This window comes from Haliotis rufescens, unplaced genomic scaffold (genome assembly GCF_023055435.1).
Source record: "Haliotis rufescens isolate VD_foot unplaced genomic scaffold, xgHalRufe1.0.p SCAF_1, whole genome shotgun sequence".
In the NCBI taxonomy this organism is placed as follows: domain Eukaryota; kingdom Metazoa; phylum Mollusca; class Gastropoda; order Lepetellida; family Haliotidae; genus Haliotis; species Haliotis rufescens.
This window is the reverse complement of record NW_025963779.1, coordinates 42,454,883-42,473,547: the sequence shown is the minus strand read 5'-3', so window position 1 is coordinate 42,473,547 and position 18,665 is coordinate 42,454,883. Positions and strand designations below refer to the sequence as shown.

At 39.3% G+C, this 18,665-nt stretch overlaps 2 protein-coding genes across 2 annotated transcripts; both read right to left on the bottom strand.

The window, feature by feature from the left end:
- Window positions 1–10,857: 10,857 nt before the first annotated feature.
- Window positions 10,858–11,997, bottom strand: LOC125380578. The gene has a single exon (XM_048396586.1). The coding sequence runs from the start codon at window positions 11,910–11,912 to the stop codon at window positions 10,899–10,901; it is 1,014 nt and encodes a 337-aa protein (XP_048252543.1). The 5' UTR covers window positions 11,913–11,997; the 3' UTR covers window positions 10,858–10,898.
- Window positions 11,998–17,350: 5,353 nt separating this feature from the next.
- On the bottom strand, window positions 17,351–18,346 carry LOC124115361. The gene has a single exon (XM_046476309.2). It carries the CDS (start codon window positions 18,344–18,346, stop codon window positions 17,351–17,353), a length of 996 nt encoding a protein of 331 aa, XP_046332265.2.
- Between the last annotated feature and the right edge of the window lie 319 nt (window positions 18,347–18,665).

Genomic DNA, 18,665 nt, shown 5'->3' with positions numbered 1-18,665 from the left:
AGACTGAAAATGTAACGTTGAAAAGTACATTTCTAAGTTGTTTGGCTTTTAATCCTACATTTGATCGTCTTGATCAATCTGGACAGATTTTTTAGTCAAAATGACTGAAATATTTACACATTTTATAAATTGCCTGAGAGAATCACATTTTACAAATTGACGGTAATATATACACGCTTACAAAGGAAAAGACCTGTGACAACAACGTCTATCGCGCATTGAAGAATTTCCCAACCAAGACGTAGAGAAACAAGAACGAATCGGTTCAAATGAAGGAAAACAAAATGCAGATATCATAATTACAACCTACCAAATTTATGTGTATAAGTTTTAGGCAGCTTCCTTGTTCGAGGAATGTATCCGTGAATATCCACACAAAGGAACAATATCCCACTCGTCTGCAGCTGTACAAAGAAACTTATTCGATGTCACGTGTCTCAGTAACAATCAAATATTTTAAAAGATATATATCGTTTCGGGATATTATAACCCGTGTTCGTTTCTCAACTGATCGCTTGGATTGTTTCAGGTGTTTTACATAGGTATCAAGTCTCAATGGTCGGCTGAGAAAGCCCACGTGACAACTATTTTCATAGCGTCCACGGTTCCTAAAAATTCCATTGAGTGATAGATAACAATGATCAATCAATCAACGTATTATCAGTTAACCCTTTGAACAAAGTATGTTGTTTTTACATCGGCACTTCGCGCCATGATATGAGTGTATTCCCTTTGTTTTAGTAAACCTAGACATGTAAACAATCACTCTTGACATATCCACTGTGCAAGATAACAGTGATTAATCAATCAACGTATTTTCTGTTAATCCTTTGATGACTAGGAACGATCCGTTGATTTACAAAAAAAAGTAAATCAACTGATCATTCATCTCTTGCTGGGCTGCCACGTGCATATTACATAACACACATTTCACCTCACTTCAAACCTGGATTTAGATTGAATAATTACCCCAGACACAATAAATGCCAAATGGGAACCTTTGTCAGGTAATATAAGTGGTGCTACCACTAACTGTACCTGTAATAAATTCATTAACTGAGCATCAAATGAATGACAACAAATACACAAGTGTAGGGTTATACGAGAAAACGTGGATGACAACAAGGGAGTAGTAATCGTATTATCGACGCAAGCCGAAATCCGAAAAAGGTTTCACTGCATGGATATTTTTTTTAGTATTAAACTATAACCATCTGGGGTATTTCCAAATGACGACATCCGATGAGCTCCCTTGTTTTTTTTGTCTGTTTGTTTAGGCTGCGTAAAACAAATATTGCCTCCAGCCTCCAAGTTTATTTAGCTGTCCTTGCAGACGGTACCCCAGTCTCTGGTCACGCTCAGTTGCGTTGCGTATCATCCGGGTACTCACGGGGGGAAAACAATAACAAAGGCAACAACCAGTCCGTTAGATCAGTGCCCCTTTAAACTCCCACAAATAAGCTTTAACTTATCCAGTTCAAAATCAGAAATCAAAAGTGTCACTAAACAAAAAATCAACAAAAATGGCAAAATATATACCAAAACTCAAATAGCCAAATCAGGAAAGTACTAAAAAAACACCTAACTAAACCTAAAATACTACACCCATCCAAAAAAATCGACAGAATAATTACTAAACTACAAACAGGCTACACCAAACTAAATAATCACCGTGTGTGTGTGTGTGTGTGTGTGTGTGTGTGTGTGTGTGTGTGTGTGTGTGTGTGTGTGTGTGTGTGTGTGTGTGTGTGTGTGTGTGTTTGTGTGTGTGTGTGTGTGTGTAAGAACAACAAAAGTAATAAGATAACAAAAGGTAGAAACTTAACAATGGTAGCAGACAGATAATCGGAGCTGATAGGTGTTTAGTATGGACAACTGGAAGCCAGGACTAAATTATCACTAAAGGTAATTGGCAATGGACAATGGGCAAACGGGAGGCCGGGGGTAATTAGCACTGATAGGTAAAAGAATAGAAATAGCAAAAGGCAAATGGAAGCCAGCTAGATGGTTGGCACCGACAAAGGTCAAAGCAATAAGTCCCAAGCACTAGGTAGGTAGGTTCCTGGTCACGGTTCGTGGTTGTCTGGTGTCTGCTGATGTCAATGGCTTCTTGTAGTTTTCTTTGTCGACAGTTGTTGTTGGTAGACAGGACTTTGGTGGCTTCCCACATGATGTTATGGTCTTGAGGATGAGCGCTAGAAAAGGTGACATCTATGTCAGCTTTGTTCTCCAACCTATACTAGCATACATACACGAAAATTGGCCAAATTGGTGTCACATTTACACGGACGGATCCTCAGATCCGACCTCCAAACACACAGGTTTCGGAGTCCATACCACACAACCAAATAGAACCACACAATCCTTCCGACTCCCAAACAACCAATCAATATTCACGGCAGAACTAATGGGCATGGCCTCAGCCCTCCATAATCAAGAATCCAAAAAACACAAAACAATCTTAATACTTACCGACTCCCTAAGTGGACTGCAAGCCCTCCAAAACAAAAATATCAAAATCCGACCTAAATTAATAAATCAAATACTTAAAAGCTCCAACGACCTAACTAAGGCAGGCAAACAAATAACCTTCTTGTGGATACCCGCCCACGTAGGAATATACGGTAATGAAAACGCCGATAAAGCAGCTAAACTATCCCTCAAAATCCCAGAAATAAGCTTAAACTTACCCATCTCAAAATCAGAAATTAAAAGGGTAAACAAGCAAAAAATCACAAAAATGGCATAACCTATATCTCAACTCAAATAGCCAAATCAAAAAAGTGCTCAGCAAACCACTAACCAAACCAAAAATTCTCCATCCATCCAAAAAGATCGACAGAGTAATCACTAAACTCCAAACAGGACACACCAACCTAAATAACCACCTTAAAAAATTTAAAAAACACACTACAGGTAACTGCCCACACTGCAAACAACCAGAAACCCCAGAACACGCACTCATCCACTGCACACACTACCTAACACATCGAACCGCATTACAAACCACCCTCAATCTAAACAAGGCTCTAACTCTAGAAGCAATACTAAACCCACAAAATAAACTAGAAAACTTCAAGGCCTTAGGCGTATTCTTAATCAAAACGGAACTAATAAAACGCATCTAAAAACACAATAACCTACCAAATCAAAATCACATAAACAAACAAACATCCACCATGCCCAGCTCCCTTAGTTCTCCTCCCCAATCCCATAGGCATCTATTCCAAATCTCAAAATTCCCAAATTCTATATAGGCAACCCCTAAAACCCCCCTCTTGGGTTGCACAGACCACTTTCGCCCCTTTCGGAAACACATTAAACGGCCTGGCCGGGCCCGCGTGCGAAATACGCATCAGTCGGAAAGCGCACGTTAAATCTCCAAAGTAAGTAAGTAAGTAAGTACCAACCTGTGCATAGAACCTGTCAGTCAAGAGGCGAGATGAATTGCAACAGTCTCAATCCAACCCCCTAATTCAAAGCCTAACAAACAAAAATATAAGCCCAAAAAACCAAGCCCTAGCTCGAAAACACCCTCTACTTACTCCAATATCCCAAAGAATAACCAATTACCTAAATGAACACAAAATAAATAATCTTAAACAAAACAATAAATCATCCAATATCTTCACTCCAAAACTTAAAATACCAAAAATAGACACAACACTAGCCGATACACTAAATAAACAGACCGATCCTAACATCGCTAAAACCACCACACTAGCATACATACATGACAATTGGCCAAATTGGTGTCACATTTACACAGACGGATCCTCAGATCCGATCTCCAAACACACAGGTTTCGGAGTCCACATCACACAACCAACTAAAGCCACACAATCCTACCGACTCCCAAACAATCAATCAATATTCATGGCCGAACTAATGGGCATGGCCTCAGCCCTTCATAATCAACAATCTAAAAAACAACCAAAAATCCTAATACTTACCGACTCGCTCAGTGGACTACAAGCCCTCCAAAATACAAAATAAAAACCGCCCTGAACTAATAAATCAGATACTAAAAAGCTCAAACGATTTAACTAAGGCAGGCAAACAAATAGTATTCATTTGGATCCCCGCCAACGTAGGAATATACGGCAATGAAAACGCCGATAAAGCAGCTAAACTATCCCTTAAAATCCCAGAAATAAGCTTTAACCTACCCATCTCCAAATCAGAAATAAAAAGTGTAAACAAACAAAAAATCACCAAAAAATGGCATAACCTATATCAAAACTCAAATAGCCAAATCAAAAAGGTTCTCAAAAAACCCCTAACCAAACCAAAAATTCTACATCCGTCCAAAAAAATCGACTGAGTAATTACTAAACTCCAAATAGGACATACCAACCTAAATAACCACCTCAAAATAATAAGAAAACACGCAACAGGAACCTGTCCTCATTGCAAACAACAAGAAACCCCAGAACATGCCCTCATACACTGCACCCACTACCTAACACACCGAACTACACTACAAACCACCCTAAATCTAAATAAGGCTCTTACTCTAGAAGCAATCCTAAACCCACAAAATAAAATAGAAAAATTCAAAGCCTTAGGCGTATCCTTAATCAAAACAGGACTAATAAATCGCATTTAAAACCCCAATAAACTACCAAAACCAGACCACATAATCAAACTAACAAACTTCCATACTCAGGTCCCTTAGTTCGTCCCCCAAACCCTCTTGGCATTTTTTCAAAATTTCAAAATTTCCAAAATTCTATATAAGCAACCACTAAATCACCCCTACTGGATTGCCAAACAACTTTTTCCCCTTTTCGGAAACACATTAAATGGCTTGGCCGGGCCCGTGTGCGAAATACGCATCAGTCGGAAAGCGCACGTAAAATCTCCAATATAAGTAAGTAAGTAAGCATGGAATGCAGTTGCAGTTTGTACTCCAAGCGAGCAACACCTCCCAAGCCAGCACAGAGCATTGCCTGATAGCCAGCCAAGGAGAAATCCATCATCGGTAATTATCACTTTATCCTTTCAGCCTTATTCACATACTCTTAAAAATCACTCTCATCGTTTGTTTGTTTGTTGTTTAACGCCGAACCTAGCAATATTCCAGCTATAGGACAGCGGTCTGTAAATAATCGAGTCTTGGCCAAGCGAGCAACACTTCCCAAGCCAGCACAGAGCATTGCCTGATAGCCAGCCAAGGAAACTCCATCATCGGTAATTATCTCGTTATCCTTTCATCCTTATTCACATACATCACTCTCACCGAATTAATCACAAAACCCCTAAATCCTTAAAAACAACAACACTCAACTCTTATAAATAACCAACATATTATCCTCCCCCATCTCCCTAACACAGCTCGCACTCATTTCTACTCACTACCCACGCCCACCACTCAAACACACCCTTTGACCCAACTCCTAAAAACAAAAAAACACCTACCCCCCACCCCCCCCCCCTTCTCCTTAACACAACGCACGCTCTTTCCTACTCACCACCCACGCCCACCACTCACATACCTCCACTCCTTCGACTAAATATCTCCTAATCCCCGCTTTCCACTTGTCTCACCTAATCCCAGCCTTCCAGCAACAAAATAAATCTTTAATAATTAATCCATTTCACAAACCCTCCTACTAAAACCAACAACAAATAACCACCGCAACCTCCTCCGCCTCCTAAACACAACTCACCAAGCAAAAACAACAAACCAACTCACCTCCCCAAAACACCACTCCCACTCCACCACCACTCACCACAACACACGCTCTCCAACTCTCCAACACAACACCCAAACAACATGACTGACACCCGCAACGCCACACTCGCAGACATTCCAGCTCCTTACTCACCCACGCCTGCGGAAGCGCACAACACTTCCGGGAGGTCACTCGAAAACATCGTCCCGACCGAGTATGGCGAAAACACGACACACACCACCCCCACCAAACCAGCTAACTCGCCACCTCAAAACACCAAAAAACGCAAACTCGACACATCCACTCCACCTCCTTCGCCCACACCCTCCCCGGCCGCCTTCCTCACCACCTTCGCCCTCTACTTCTTCTCAGCAGGCTCAGGCACCACTCTCTCACTAGAACTTTCGGCAGATAAAATAGGACTTTGGTTGAAAAGAGAAAAAATAAATTACAACAATATTAAAAAAGCCAACAAAGGATACCAGATAATCTTCCCTGACCGAGAATCTTACAACGCAGCAAATAAAATAACTCAAATATTCCACGTCACAGTAATCAAACAAACACCTAATTGGCAACAATATACACGAGGCGTAATTAGGGTTAACCCAAGGGAAACAACTGAGGACTTACAATTATACTCTCTAGAAGCTAACATAAACCAAGACCAAAACCCTCAACCCCTAATCACCAGCACGCGTAGAATAACCTCAACTAGAAACGGAAAAACGGTCCCAACCTCCATTGTTATAATCAACTTCAAAAAGACCGCTAAATTCCCTGAAGCCCCCAAACACATATCCTTCGGAGCCCACACCAACTTAGAAGTCAAACCCTATATAAAGCAGGTTAAGCAATGTACAAAGTGCCTCAAATACAACCACACTGCCTCCCAATGCACATACCGTAAAACTAAATGTAAAAAATGCATGGAAACTCAATTAGCTAAACCTAATCTAACCGATGACGAAGATTTCTCCACTACTGAGGAAACAATAGACACTACTCCAACTAAAACAAACCAAACTCCCCAACCAGCCAACACCCAAAACCTAAACAACCTCACCTTACTCCTAGCATACATGCATAGTCAAAACTCACCAAAAGCTAGCATGAAATCCTTCTACAAAGTAGCTTTCAATCTAAAATTAACCGATCTTCCCTTCTTCCTCTTTAACCTCCATCTAAAAGAACTCACCGAATAAAATAAAAAATAAAAAATAAATCACCAATCACCCGAACCCAATATTCGAAGGACTAAATATTTTTCAGTGGAACGCCAACGGACTCACCTCCCACGGCCATGAACTAAAAACTAAATTTAAACTAAATAAAGGCCCTCACATTGCTTGTATACAGGAAACCAAATTCTCAAAAAAATCCAAATTCACACTACCTAACTACAACTCAGTTAGAACTGACAGAGCTAAACCGAAAACAAGAAGAGCCGCAGGAGGACTAATCATATTTATCAGGGAAGATATAAATTACGAAGAAATAAAAATAGACACGCCAAACCTAGAAGCCAACGGCATTAAAATCACATTAAATAACCGAAACATAAACATCATAAATATTTACCACTGGGCGGAACAAAAAGTCCAACCTGAGGATCTAAACAAACTACTCCAAATAAGCGATAAATCTACTATATTCCTAGGAGACTTTAACGCTCACCATCCTACATGGAGCATAGATGATAAAATAGATAATCATGGCAAATTAATCTCCGAATGGATAGAAACAAACGACCTAGTACTCCTTAATAGCAACCAACCCACGAGGTACGATAAGATAAACCAAAAAATGTCGGCTATCGACCTAACCATATGCACCCGGATCTAGCCCAAAGTACTCAATGGGAAGTGCACGACGTCCCGCTAGGTAGTGACCACTTCCCCATAAACATAACCATAGGAAATACAATCGTACCAATCCAAACAGAAAACCAAGAACCAAAATTCCATTACAATAAAGCTAACTGGGACCAATTCCAAGATATCTGCAACGAAGCTAACTTAAAAGAAATAGAAAATAATGATCCAGAAACCTATTGTAAAAACCTAACAGACTATATAATAAACGCAGCCAAAACCTCCATCCCCTTCAAAACATCTAAGACAGGCAAACCGACGGTACCATGGTGGAATGAAGAAATAGAACAGACTAGACGAAAACGTAAATCAGCCTTCAATAAAGCAAAACGCGACTACAAATATTTAAACATAGCCCACGAACTAAACCACCAGGTTCAAAAACTAGTCCAAATAGCCAAAAGTAGAGACTGGAAAAAAATCTGCGAAGGTATAAATAACCGTACAGATGCCAGAATGGTCTGGCGCAAAATCCACGCCATCAGAGGCTTAAAACGACATAAAAAAACCCCTAACATTGACAACTCAACCAACCCCGCCCAAAAAGCAAATAATCTCGCCAACCACTTTTCGGCCGTTAGCAGTAACACCAACTTCAGTCAAAAATTCCAAGATAAACTTAAAACAGAAAACAAACCCACAAAAGAACCAAACAATAACAATCTAGAAATAAATCAACCCTACACAATGGAGGAGCTCCTCTACGTAATCCAAAACAGGAAAAAGGGCACAGCCCCAGGATTAGACCTAACTTCTTACCAAATAATTAAAAAACTCCCCCTAAAACTACTCAAGGCACTACTCAAACTATACAATCTCATCTACCTAAACGGACAGGTTCCTACTCCCTGGAAACAGGCCCTAGTCATACCAATCCCTAAACCTAATAAACCAGCTAATCAAGCTAACTCATATAGACCAATATCCCTAACTTCAAACTTATGTAAAGTAATGGAATCAATGGCTAAAAATAGATTACAACATTACTTAACCCAAAATAACATCATAAACCCAGATCAAAGCGGTTTTACTCCTGGCCGCTCAACCCTAGATAACCTCGCCCGACTAGAACAAGATATTAAGACAGGACAACTAAATAAACAATATACCACAGGCATCTTCTTAGACTTCTCTAAAGCTTTCGACATGTTATGGCACGATGGGCTAAAACAAAAACTTAAAAAAATAGGACTCAAAGGTCAGATAATAAACTACATCCAGGACTTCCTAAACAATCGTAAAATAACCGTGGGTATAGACCAAACTCTATCGGACCAATGTCCCCTAGAAAATGGTACTCCACAGGGCAGTATCCTCAGCCCCACCCTCTTCAATATAATGATAAACGATCTATTCGAGGGCCTATCCCCTAAAGTAAACACATCAAAATTCGCGGATGATGGAGCCATCTGGATCCGCACTAAAAGCATGAACATGGTCCAAAATTTACTCCAAAAATCTCTTAATATAATACAACAATGGGCTGACAAATGGGGCTTCTCCCTTAACTCAGAAAAAACAACAGGAATAGTATTCAAACATAAAAACATAAAAACATGAAACCCGCCTCCCAAATCCTCCAGCTAAACAATCAAACAATCAAATTTCAAAAACAAACCAAATTCTTAGGACTTATTTTCGATGAACATCTCACCTGGGATGCTCACATCCAAAACCTAACAACTAAATGCAGTAAAGACCTAAACACCCTAAGATGCCTAACTGGCTCTAACTGGGGAGCATCCAAAGATACCCTCCTCTCTCTCTACATATCACTAATTAGATCAAAACTAGACTACGGCTGCGCCATATACAACACCCTAAACAACTCTCTATCTAAAAAACTTGACTCAATACAATATCAGGCTCTCAAACTAATTACACGCACCCAACATGGCACCTCCTACACCTCACTTCAGGCCTTAACAGGAGAAATGCCACTAAGTCTACGCAGGGAACAGCTAAGCTTAAATTTCTGGGCCGCGTCCCAATCAAACCCTCTCATCCAAAACTTAATAAACCAAAACATCAGCCCCAAAAAACAAGCTCTAGCTCGTAAACACCCCTTACTTACCCCAATATCCCAAAGAATAACAAACTACCTAAATGAACACCAAATTAAAAATCTTAAACAAAACTGCAAACAATCAAATATCTTCACCCCTAAACTTAAAATACCCAAAATAGACACAACACTAGCTAGCCAAATAAATAAACAAACCGACCCAAACATACCTAAAACTACCACACTAGCATACATACACGAAAATTGGCCAAATTGGTGTCACATTTACACGGACGGAACCCCCGATCCGACCTCCAAACACACAGGTTTCGGAGTCCATACCACACAACCAACTAAAACCACACAATCCTTCCGACTCCCAAACAACCAATCAATATTCACGGCAGAACTAATGGGCATGGCCTCAGCCCTCCATAATCAAGAATAAAAAAATCTTAATACTTATCGACTCCCTAAGTGGACTGCAAGCCCTCCAAAACAAAAATATCAAAATCCGACCTAAATTAATAAATCAAATACTTAAAAGCTCCAACGACCTAACTAAGGCAGGCAAACAAATAACCTTCTTGTGGATACCCGCCCACGTAGGAATATACGGTAATGAAAACGCCGATAAAGCAGCTAAACTATCCCTCAAAATCCCAGAAATAAGCTTAAACTTACCCATCTCAAAATCAGAAATTAAAAGTGTAAACAAGGAAAAAATCACAAAAATGGCATAACCTATATCTCAACTCAAATAGCCAAATCAAAAAAGTGCTCAGCAAACCACTAACCAAACCAAAAATTCTCCATCCATCCAAAAAAATCGACAGAGTAATCACTAAACTCCAAACAGGACACACCAACCTAAATAACCACCTTAAAAAATTTAAAAAACACACTACAGGTAACTGCCCACACTGCAAACAACCAGAAACCCCAGAACACGCACTCATCCACTGCACACACTACCTAACACATCGAACCGCATTACAAACCACCCTCAATCTAAACAAGGCTCTAACTCTAGAAGCAATACTAAACCCACAAAATAAACTAGAAAACTTCAAGGCCTTAGGCGTATTCTTAATCAAAACGGAACTAATAAAACGCATCTAAAAACACAATAACCTACCAAATCAAAATCACATAAACAAACAAACATCCACCATACCCAGCTCCCTTAGTTCTCCTCCCCAATCCCATCGGCATCTATTCCAAATCTCAAAATTCCCAAATTCTATATATGAATGATGAATGATGTTTATTCTCGTAAATCACGGCAGTGATACAGAGATGTAAATGGACACAGGAATAAGATACAATGAAGAAAACATGTCAGTGGAACATTTCCATACATGATCTTATATAACTTGCCAGTTTTAATAGAGTTGGCTTATAAGTAATGGACATCAAATGAGAGAATTTTACGGCAGAAGGATACATACAGTAGTATTGAGGCAAAAACTTGTTTCTAATTTCTGAGAGTTTTGGACATTCTAATAAAAAGTGCATTTCATCACATATACAATTTTTACACAATGTACATTTTCTTTCCTCTCTCACAATATTATACCATCTTCCTGTTTCAATGGGTAATCTATGATTTGCTGTTCTAAAACGAGCAAGAGAGATGCGTAAGGTGATTGGTAGTTCTAGTAAATAAGGTTCTAGAGATGGTAACTCTTTAAACATGTTATAATAGTAACCTTTAGATGAATTTTCCTTTGATTCTCGCCATCTTTGCAGAAAATTATCAATGAGAACATGTTTCACATTTTGTTTCAACCATGCGGCACTAATAAAGGTTTGAGACAGCCAAATGTAATTAAAGCCTATATTTTGAAGAATGCATTTTACTTCTTTTAATAGTGGGAAATGGTAATCTGGATTTGCAATGGACATTTGAAACATAAGTTTATATACTATACTAGAAAGGCTAGTTTGTGATGATGTTAGCTTGCACCAATATGAAATCATTCTTATCTTAATGAAAATGCTGAGAGGATACCTCCCTAGTTCACCATATACCATGTAATCGGGTGTTGACTGTTTTAACTTGAGAATATATTTACAAAATTTAAGATGTACACGTTCAATGACAACAGCATTTTCAAAACCCCACACTTCAGATCCATATAACAATACTGGCTGAACAAGTTGATCAAATAATTTCAGTTGACAGTCAATAGGAATTTCTAATATTCTAATTTTACGAAATACAGCGTACATTGCTCTAGATGCCTGATCTGTCAGTCTCTTTAGTGCCTTACAGAATCTACCAGTGTTTGTAAATAAAATACCAAGGTAAACATATTCTTTAACAGCATGAAGAAACGAGCCATTTAGCATAAACTTGAAGACTCTATTTGTGGAGCGCTTGGCAAAAATAACAACTTTCGTTTTGTCAACATTGACTTTAAGTATCAGGTAGTACAATATTCTTCAAATATAGTGAGACACTTTCTTAAATCTTCTGGACTTTCGGCCATTAAAACAGTATCGTCGGCATACAAAATGAGAAAAAGTTTTATGTACAGTTCAAGTGAATCTATTAAAAGGTTATTTACATTATGCAGTCCTTCAAAGTCATTTTCAGATAAAAATCGTTCAAGGTCATTAAGGTACAAAGCAAACAGGAAAGGTGACAAATTTTCACCTTGTCTTACACCAATTTGACATGGGAAGAAACCTGACACCTTGTTATTATGTGTAACACAAGATTTGATATTTTGATACATATTATATATGACATTAAAACATTTTCCTTTGATATTAGACTTTATCATTTTTGTCCACAGACCACACCTCCATACTGTATCGAAAGCTTTGCTAAAATCGACGAAAACACAATACAACTTCTTATTAAGGTTTCTATAGATATCAATGAGAGCTTTAAGAATAAACATATTGTCAATTGTTGAGTATTTTTTTCTAAATCCTGCTTGCGCTTCGCTTATCAGATTAGTCTGAACTGAGTAAGCTTGTTACTTACTTACTTACTTTGGAGATTTAACGTGCGCTTTCCGACTGATGCGTATTTCGCACACGGGCCCGGCCAGGCCATTTAATGTGTTTCCGAAAGGGGCGAAGGTGGTCTGTGCAACCCAAGAGGGGGGTTTTAGGGGTTGCTTATATAGAATTTGGGAATTTTGAGATTTGGAATAGATGCCGATGGGATTGGGGAGGAGAACTAAGGGAGCTGGGTATGGTGGATGTTTGTTTGTTTATGTGATTTTGATTTGGTGAGTTATTGTGTTTTTAGATGCGTTTTATTAGTTCCGTTTTGATTAAGAATACGCCTAAGGCCTTGAAGTTTTCTAGTTTATTTTGTGGGTTTAGTATTGCTTCTAGAGTTAGAGCCTTGTTTAGATTGAGGGTGGTTTGTAATGCGGTTCGATGTGTTAGGTAGTGTGTGCAGTGGATGAGTGCGTGTTCTGGGGTTTCTGGTTGTTTGCAGTGTGGGCAGTTACCTGTAGTGTGTTTTTTAAATTTTTTTAGGTGGTTATTTAGGTTGGTGTGTCCTGTTTGGAGTTTAGTGATTACTCTGTCGATTTTTTTGGATGGATGGAGAATTTTTGGTTTGGTTAGTGGTTTGCTGAGCACTTTTTTGATTTGGCTATTTGAGTTTAGATATAGGTTATGCCATTTTTTGGTGATTTTTTGCTTGTTTACACTTTTAATTTCTGATTTTGAGATGGGTAAGTTTAAGCTTATTTCTGGGATTTTGAGGGATAGTTTAGCTGCTTTATCGGCGTTTTCATTACCGTATATTCCTACGTGGGCGGGTATCCACAAGAAGGTTATTTGTTTGCCTGCCTTAGTTAGGTCGTTGGAGCTTTTAAGTATTCGATTTATTAATTTAGGTCGGTTTTTGGTATTTTTGTTTTGGAGGGCTTGCAGTCCACTTAGGGAGTCGGTAAGTATTAGGATTTTTTTGTGGTTTTTGGATTCTTGATTATGGAGGGCTGAGGCCATGCCCATTAGTTCTGCCGTGAATATTGATTGGTTGTTAGGGAGTCGGAAGGATTGTGTGGTTTTAGTTGGTTGTGTGGTATGGACTCCGAAACCTGTGTGTTTGGAGGTCGGATCTGAGGATCCGTCCGTGTAAATGTGACACCAATTTGGCCAATTTTCGTGTATGTATGCTAGTGTGGTAGTTTTAGCTATGTTTGGGTCGGTTTGTTTATTTATTTGGCTAGCTAGTGTTGTGTCTATTTTGGGTATTTTAAGTTTAGGGGTGAAGATATTTGATTGTTTGCAGTTTTGTTTAAGATTTTTAATTTGGTGTTCATTTAGGTAGTTTGTTATTCTTTGGGATATTGGGGTAAGTAAGGGGTGTTTACGAGCTAGAGCTTGGTTTTTGGGGCTGATGTTTTGGTTTATTAAGTTTTGGATGAGAGGGTTTGATTGGGACGCGGCCCAGAAATTTAAGCTTAGCTGTTCCCTGCGTAGACTTAGTGGCATTTCTCCTGTTAAGGCCTGAAGTGAGGTGTAGGAGGTGCCATGTTGGGTGCGTGTAATTAGTTTGAGAGCCTGATATTGTATTGAGTCAAGTTTTTTAGATAGAGAGTTGTTTAGGGTGTTGTATATGGCGCAGCCGTAGTCTAGTTTTGATCTAATTAGTGATATGTAGAGAGAGAGGAGGGTATCTTTGGATGCTCCCCAGTTAGAACCAGTTAGGCATCTTAGGGTGTTTAGGTCTTTACTGCATTTAGTTGTTAGGTTTTGGATGTGAGCATCCCAGGTGAGATGTTCATCGAAAATAAGTCCTAAGAATTTGGTTTGTTTTTGAAATTTGATTGTTTGATTGTTTAGCTGGAGGATTGGGGAGGCGGGTTTCATGTTTTTATGTTTGAATACTATTCCTGTTGTTTTTTCTGAGTTAAGGGAGAAGCCCCATTTGTCAGCCCACTGTTGTATTTTATTAAGAGATTTTTGGAGTAAATTTTGGACCATGTTCATGCTTTTAGTGCGGATCCAGATGGCTCCATCATCCGCGAATTTTGATGTGTTTACTTTAGGAGATAGGCCCTCGAATAGATCGTTTATCATTATATTGAAGAGGGTGGGGCTGAGGATACTGCCCTGTGGAGTACCATTTTCTAGGGGACATTGGTCCGATAGAGTTTGGTCTATACCCACGGTTATTTTACGGTTGTTTAGGAAGTCCTGGATGTAGTTTATTATCTGACCTTTGAGTCCTATTTTTTTAAGTTTTTGTATTAGCCCATCGTGCCATACCATGTGGAAAGCTTTAGAGAAGTCTAAGAAGATGCCTGTGGTATATTGTTTATTTAGCTGTCCTGTCTTAATATCTTGTTCTAGTCGGGTGAGGTTATCTAGGGTTGAGCGGCCAGGAGTGAAACCGCTTTGATCTGGGTTTATGATGTTATTTTGGGTTAAGTAATGTTGTAATCTATTTTTAGCCATTGATTCCATTACTTTACATAAGTTTGAAGTTAGGGATATTGGTCTATATGAGTTAGCTTGATTAGCTGGTTTATTAGGTTTAGGGATTGGTATGACTAGGGCCTGTTTCCAGGGAGTAGGAACCTGTCCGTTTAGGTAGATGAGATTGTATAGTTTGAGTAGTGCCTGGAGTAGTTTTAGGGGGAGTTTTTTAATTATTTGGTAAGAAGTTAGGTCTAATCCTGGGGCTGTGCCCTTTTTCCTGTTTTGGATTACGTAGAGGAGCTCCTCCATTGTGTAGGGTTGATTTATTTCTAGATTGTTATTGTTTGGTTCTTTTGTGGGTTTGTTTTCTGTTTTAAGTTTATCTTGGAATTTTTTACTGAAGTTGGTGTTACTGCTAACGGCCGAAAAGTGGTTGGCGAGATTATTTGCTTTTTGGGCGGGGTTGGTTGAGTTGTCAATGTTAGGGGTTTTTTTATGTCGTTTTAAGCCTCTGATGGCGTGGATTTCAAGTAAGCTTGTAAACGGTTATTCAATAGTGTAGTGAACAATTTACCTAAACAGCTTAGGATAGAAATACCTCTGTAATTGTCTGGGTCAGCTTGGTTTCCTTTGTTTTTGTAGATTGGTTTTATTTTGCCAACAAGCCAAGCTTCAGGTAAAACTCCAGTGTCAAAAACGAGGTTAAAAAGCCTTACGTAAACCGGCATCATAACATGAATAGAGCTTTTAATGTACTCATTGTAAATACCATCCAACCCACAAGCCTTTTTATTCTTCAATGCACGGACAGCTGACATAATTTCTTCTTCTGTAATCCTACAATCTAAGATATCATCATGATTATCGTAATTTGTGTTATTGGCAAAAACATCGTCATTATCATCAGAACTTTGATTAAGATCTTTAAAAAATTGAAAAAAATTGTCTATACTGATTTTTTCTGCTGTTTTCTTTGGTTCAAATGATTTTAAAATTTCCCAAAAATTCTTAGGGTTACTATCCTTACATTCCCTCAGTTGTTGGACACATTTGTTTTGATATGTCTTAAATGCCTTCTTTAGGGTTTTACTATAAGCTCTACTAGCTGAAATGTACATAGCTTTGCTATTACTGTCTTTAGTCCTTCCATATATACGTTTACGCTTGTGGTAAAATCTACGTGATGATTTACATTTTTCATCAAACCAGGGTTTATGCTTGTGCTTATGTACAGAATGTCTAGAACTTCTTACAGTACCTAGAGTAGTTTCAGCCGCATTAACCAGCGTCTGAGAGAGTTTATTTACAATTTGGTTAATGTCATTTCGCTCTATTTGGTCTTTACATGCATCTAATTCTGTACACTGATGGGTAATGGCAACCTTATCGATATTACATAAAAATGTTTCACTTTTATCAGGAACCCATCTTTTTACAACTTTATGTACATGTTCATCCTTGTCATCATCTATAACTGGAGATAGTTGTTGTGCTGTACAATCTAACGTTAACGATAAGCCACAGTGTACATCGGACGAGATTGGGTCAAACTCCTGTACCTCAAAATCTATTAATAATGGGAATGTTTCTGCTGATGCAATACAATAATCGACAACACTGGCATTTCTGCATGTCAGTTTACCAATACCCTTGTCTTTGCCTAATCTTCCATTCACAATATACAGCCCGTTATTTTTACATAAATCCAGGAGTTTATACCCGTTACAGTTTGTTTCAGTATCCATTGATATTCTATCTAACTTTACACCGGTGTCAACTAGAAGTTGTACATTTGAAAACAATAATTCCTCGTCAATAATATCATTGTCACATAAATATTCGTCCAAAATGATAAAATCCGGAAGATTTTTAGTACGACGATTCATATCACCAACAATACACATGTACTGTGAACAGTTTGACATACGAATGATATCATTTTCTAGTGTTGTAAATATTTCCGGTGAATGAAATCTACTTTGCTCTGGTGGTATATACACAGTTCCTAGGATAAGGTCATCGTTAACATGCAGGAAATCACTTGGTATCTTACACCATAAAACAATATCATGCATCTTTTCGATGACGCTGACCTTGTCAAATAGTGTCTCTTTGATGGCTACAATGATCCCGCCAGATACACGTGTTTTCAGTGCGTTAGTTCTGTTATTCATATGAACTGAGAATCCTGGGATTTTCACAGCATCTAAATCACACGTTTTAGTTTCAATCAGACACAGTATATCGTATCTGGACACATCGTTCACAAAATCGGGGTTCAACAGCTTTGTCCTAATCCCACACACATTAAGAGACAGTATCTTAAGTTTCTCGTGGGAAGTTACGTTTTCACTGTTAGGCGACTCACGGGTTTGCTGACCTCCGTTATTCTCCTACCGCGGCCTGTTTTCTCCCGTGTCCTCAGTCCTGGCCATCTTGTTGGGTTGTCTGTTGTCTGACCGACCGACGGCACTCGCGTATGATCTCCTGCTGGGGGGAGGGCCTCGTGGGGTGAGATCTATAAACGGGTCGTCTCCTGGGTACACACGTCTCCCGTCTATATACAGTCTGTCTACTGTGAGGTTAGACTTCAAACCACGCCTCCTTGCTTCCTTGAAAAGGGGGAGTAGATCTCTTCGTCTCTGCACAATCTCTTGAGGAAACTGTTCACTAACACCGAATTGCGTTTCTCTCAGCTGTCTTGTGTTAGTCAGGATTTCCCGCCGTTCGTCTGGATTTGCAAATTTTGCCACTATAGTACGTGGTCTGTTAGATAAGTGAGGGCTAATCCTATGTACATTGTCTGTGTCACACTTCATTTCTTTCTTTAAGAAACCTTTAATTACCTCTTTAGGTTCTTCTCCAGGCATTTCCGGGATCCCGTGAAAGAGTAAATTATCTCTCATAGAGCGTGTTTTCAGGTCAATGACAGATTCTTTCAGGTCTCGCTGTTCCTGGTATATGGAGTCTATGTCATAAAACACGTCTTCTACATCTCTCGACAACCTGTCCCGATCATCGGTACTCTGTTCTGTAAGCTCCCGTACCTGTTGTTTCAGCTTTTTGTTTTCTGATGCAGTCTCTCTCACACAGGCTTCAAGCTTATCAACGCGAAGTGTTGTCTCTATCATTGTAATGTCGAGAGATGTCAGCTTATTGTCAATCATAGTTAATTTACTGTCAATGCTATCAACACACTGCATCCTCTGGTTTATGGAATGAACCATGGTAGTCAAGTGCCTCATTTGATCAAATAAGGTTTTAATCCACTCTGCGTTGTCAACACTGGCCTGTGGCTGGACAACATGGCCTGGCTGAAAATCCGTGTTGGCATTCTGATGTTGTGACACGACAACACGACACACGACATAGAGTTCAGTTCTAACCATTATGGAGCAAACACCATAGCGGAAATTACAATTCAGAGATCACGCAGATTACTGCCCCAGAGCAGGGACCATATAATAGAGGGACGGCCCTCACCAACAGTTTATCATAAACCATCAGCGCTACGGTCTGGCATGTAACTGATACACCCCGACCCCCCCCCCCCCCCCCCCCCCCCCCCGCTGTTAACCTCCCTGTACCGCTGCAGATGCGCAATAGATGCGCAGACATTCACGACTGACCATTCTGGTAACCACGTAAACAATATTACATAATATCTGGGGTAAGAGTTAATTCCCTTAGCCGAGATTTCTCCGACTA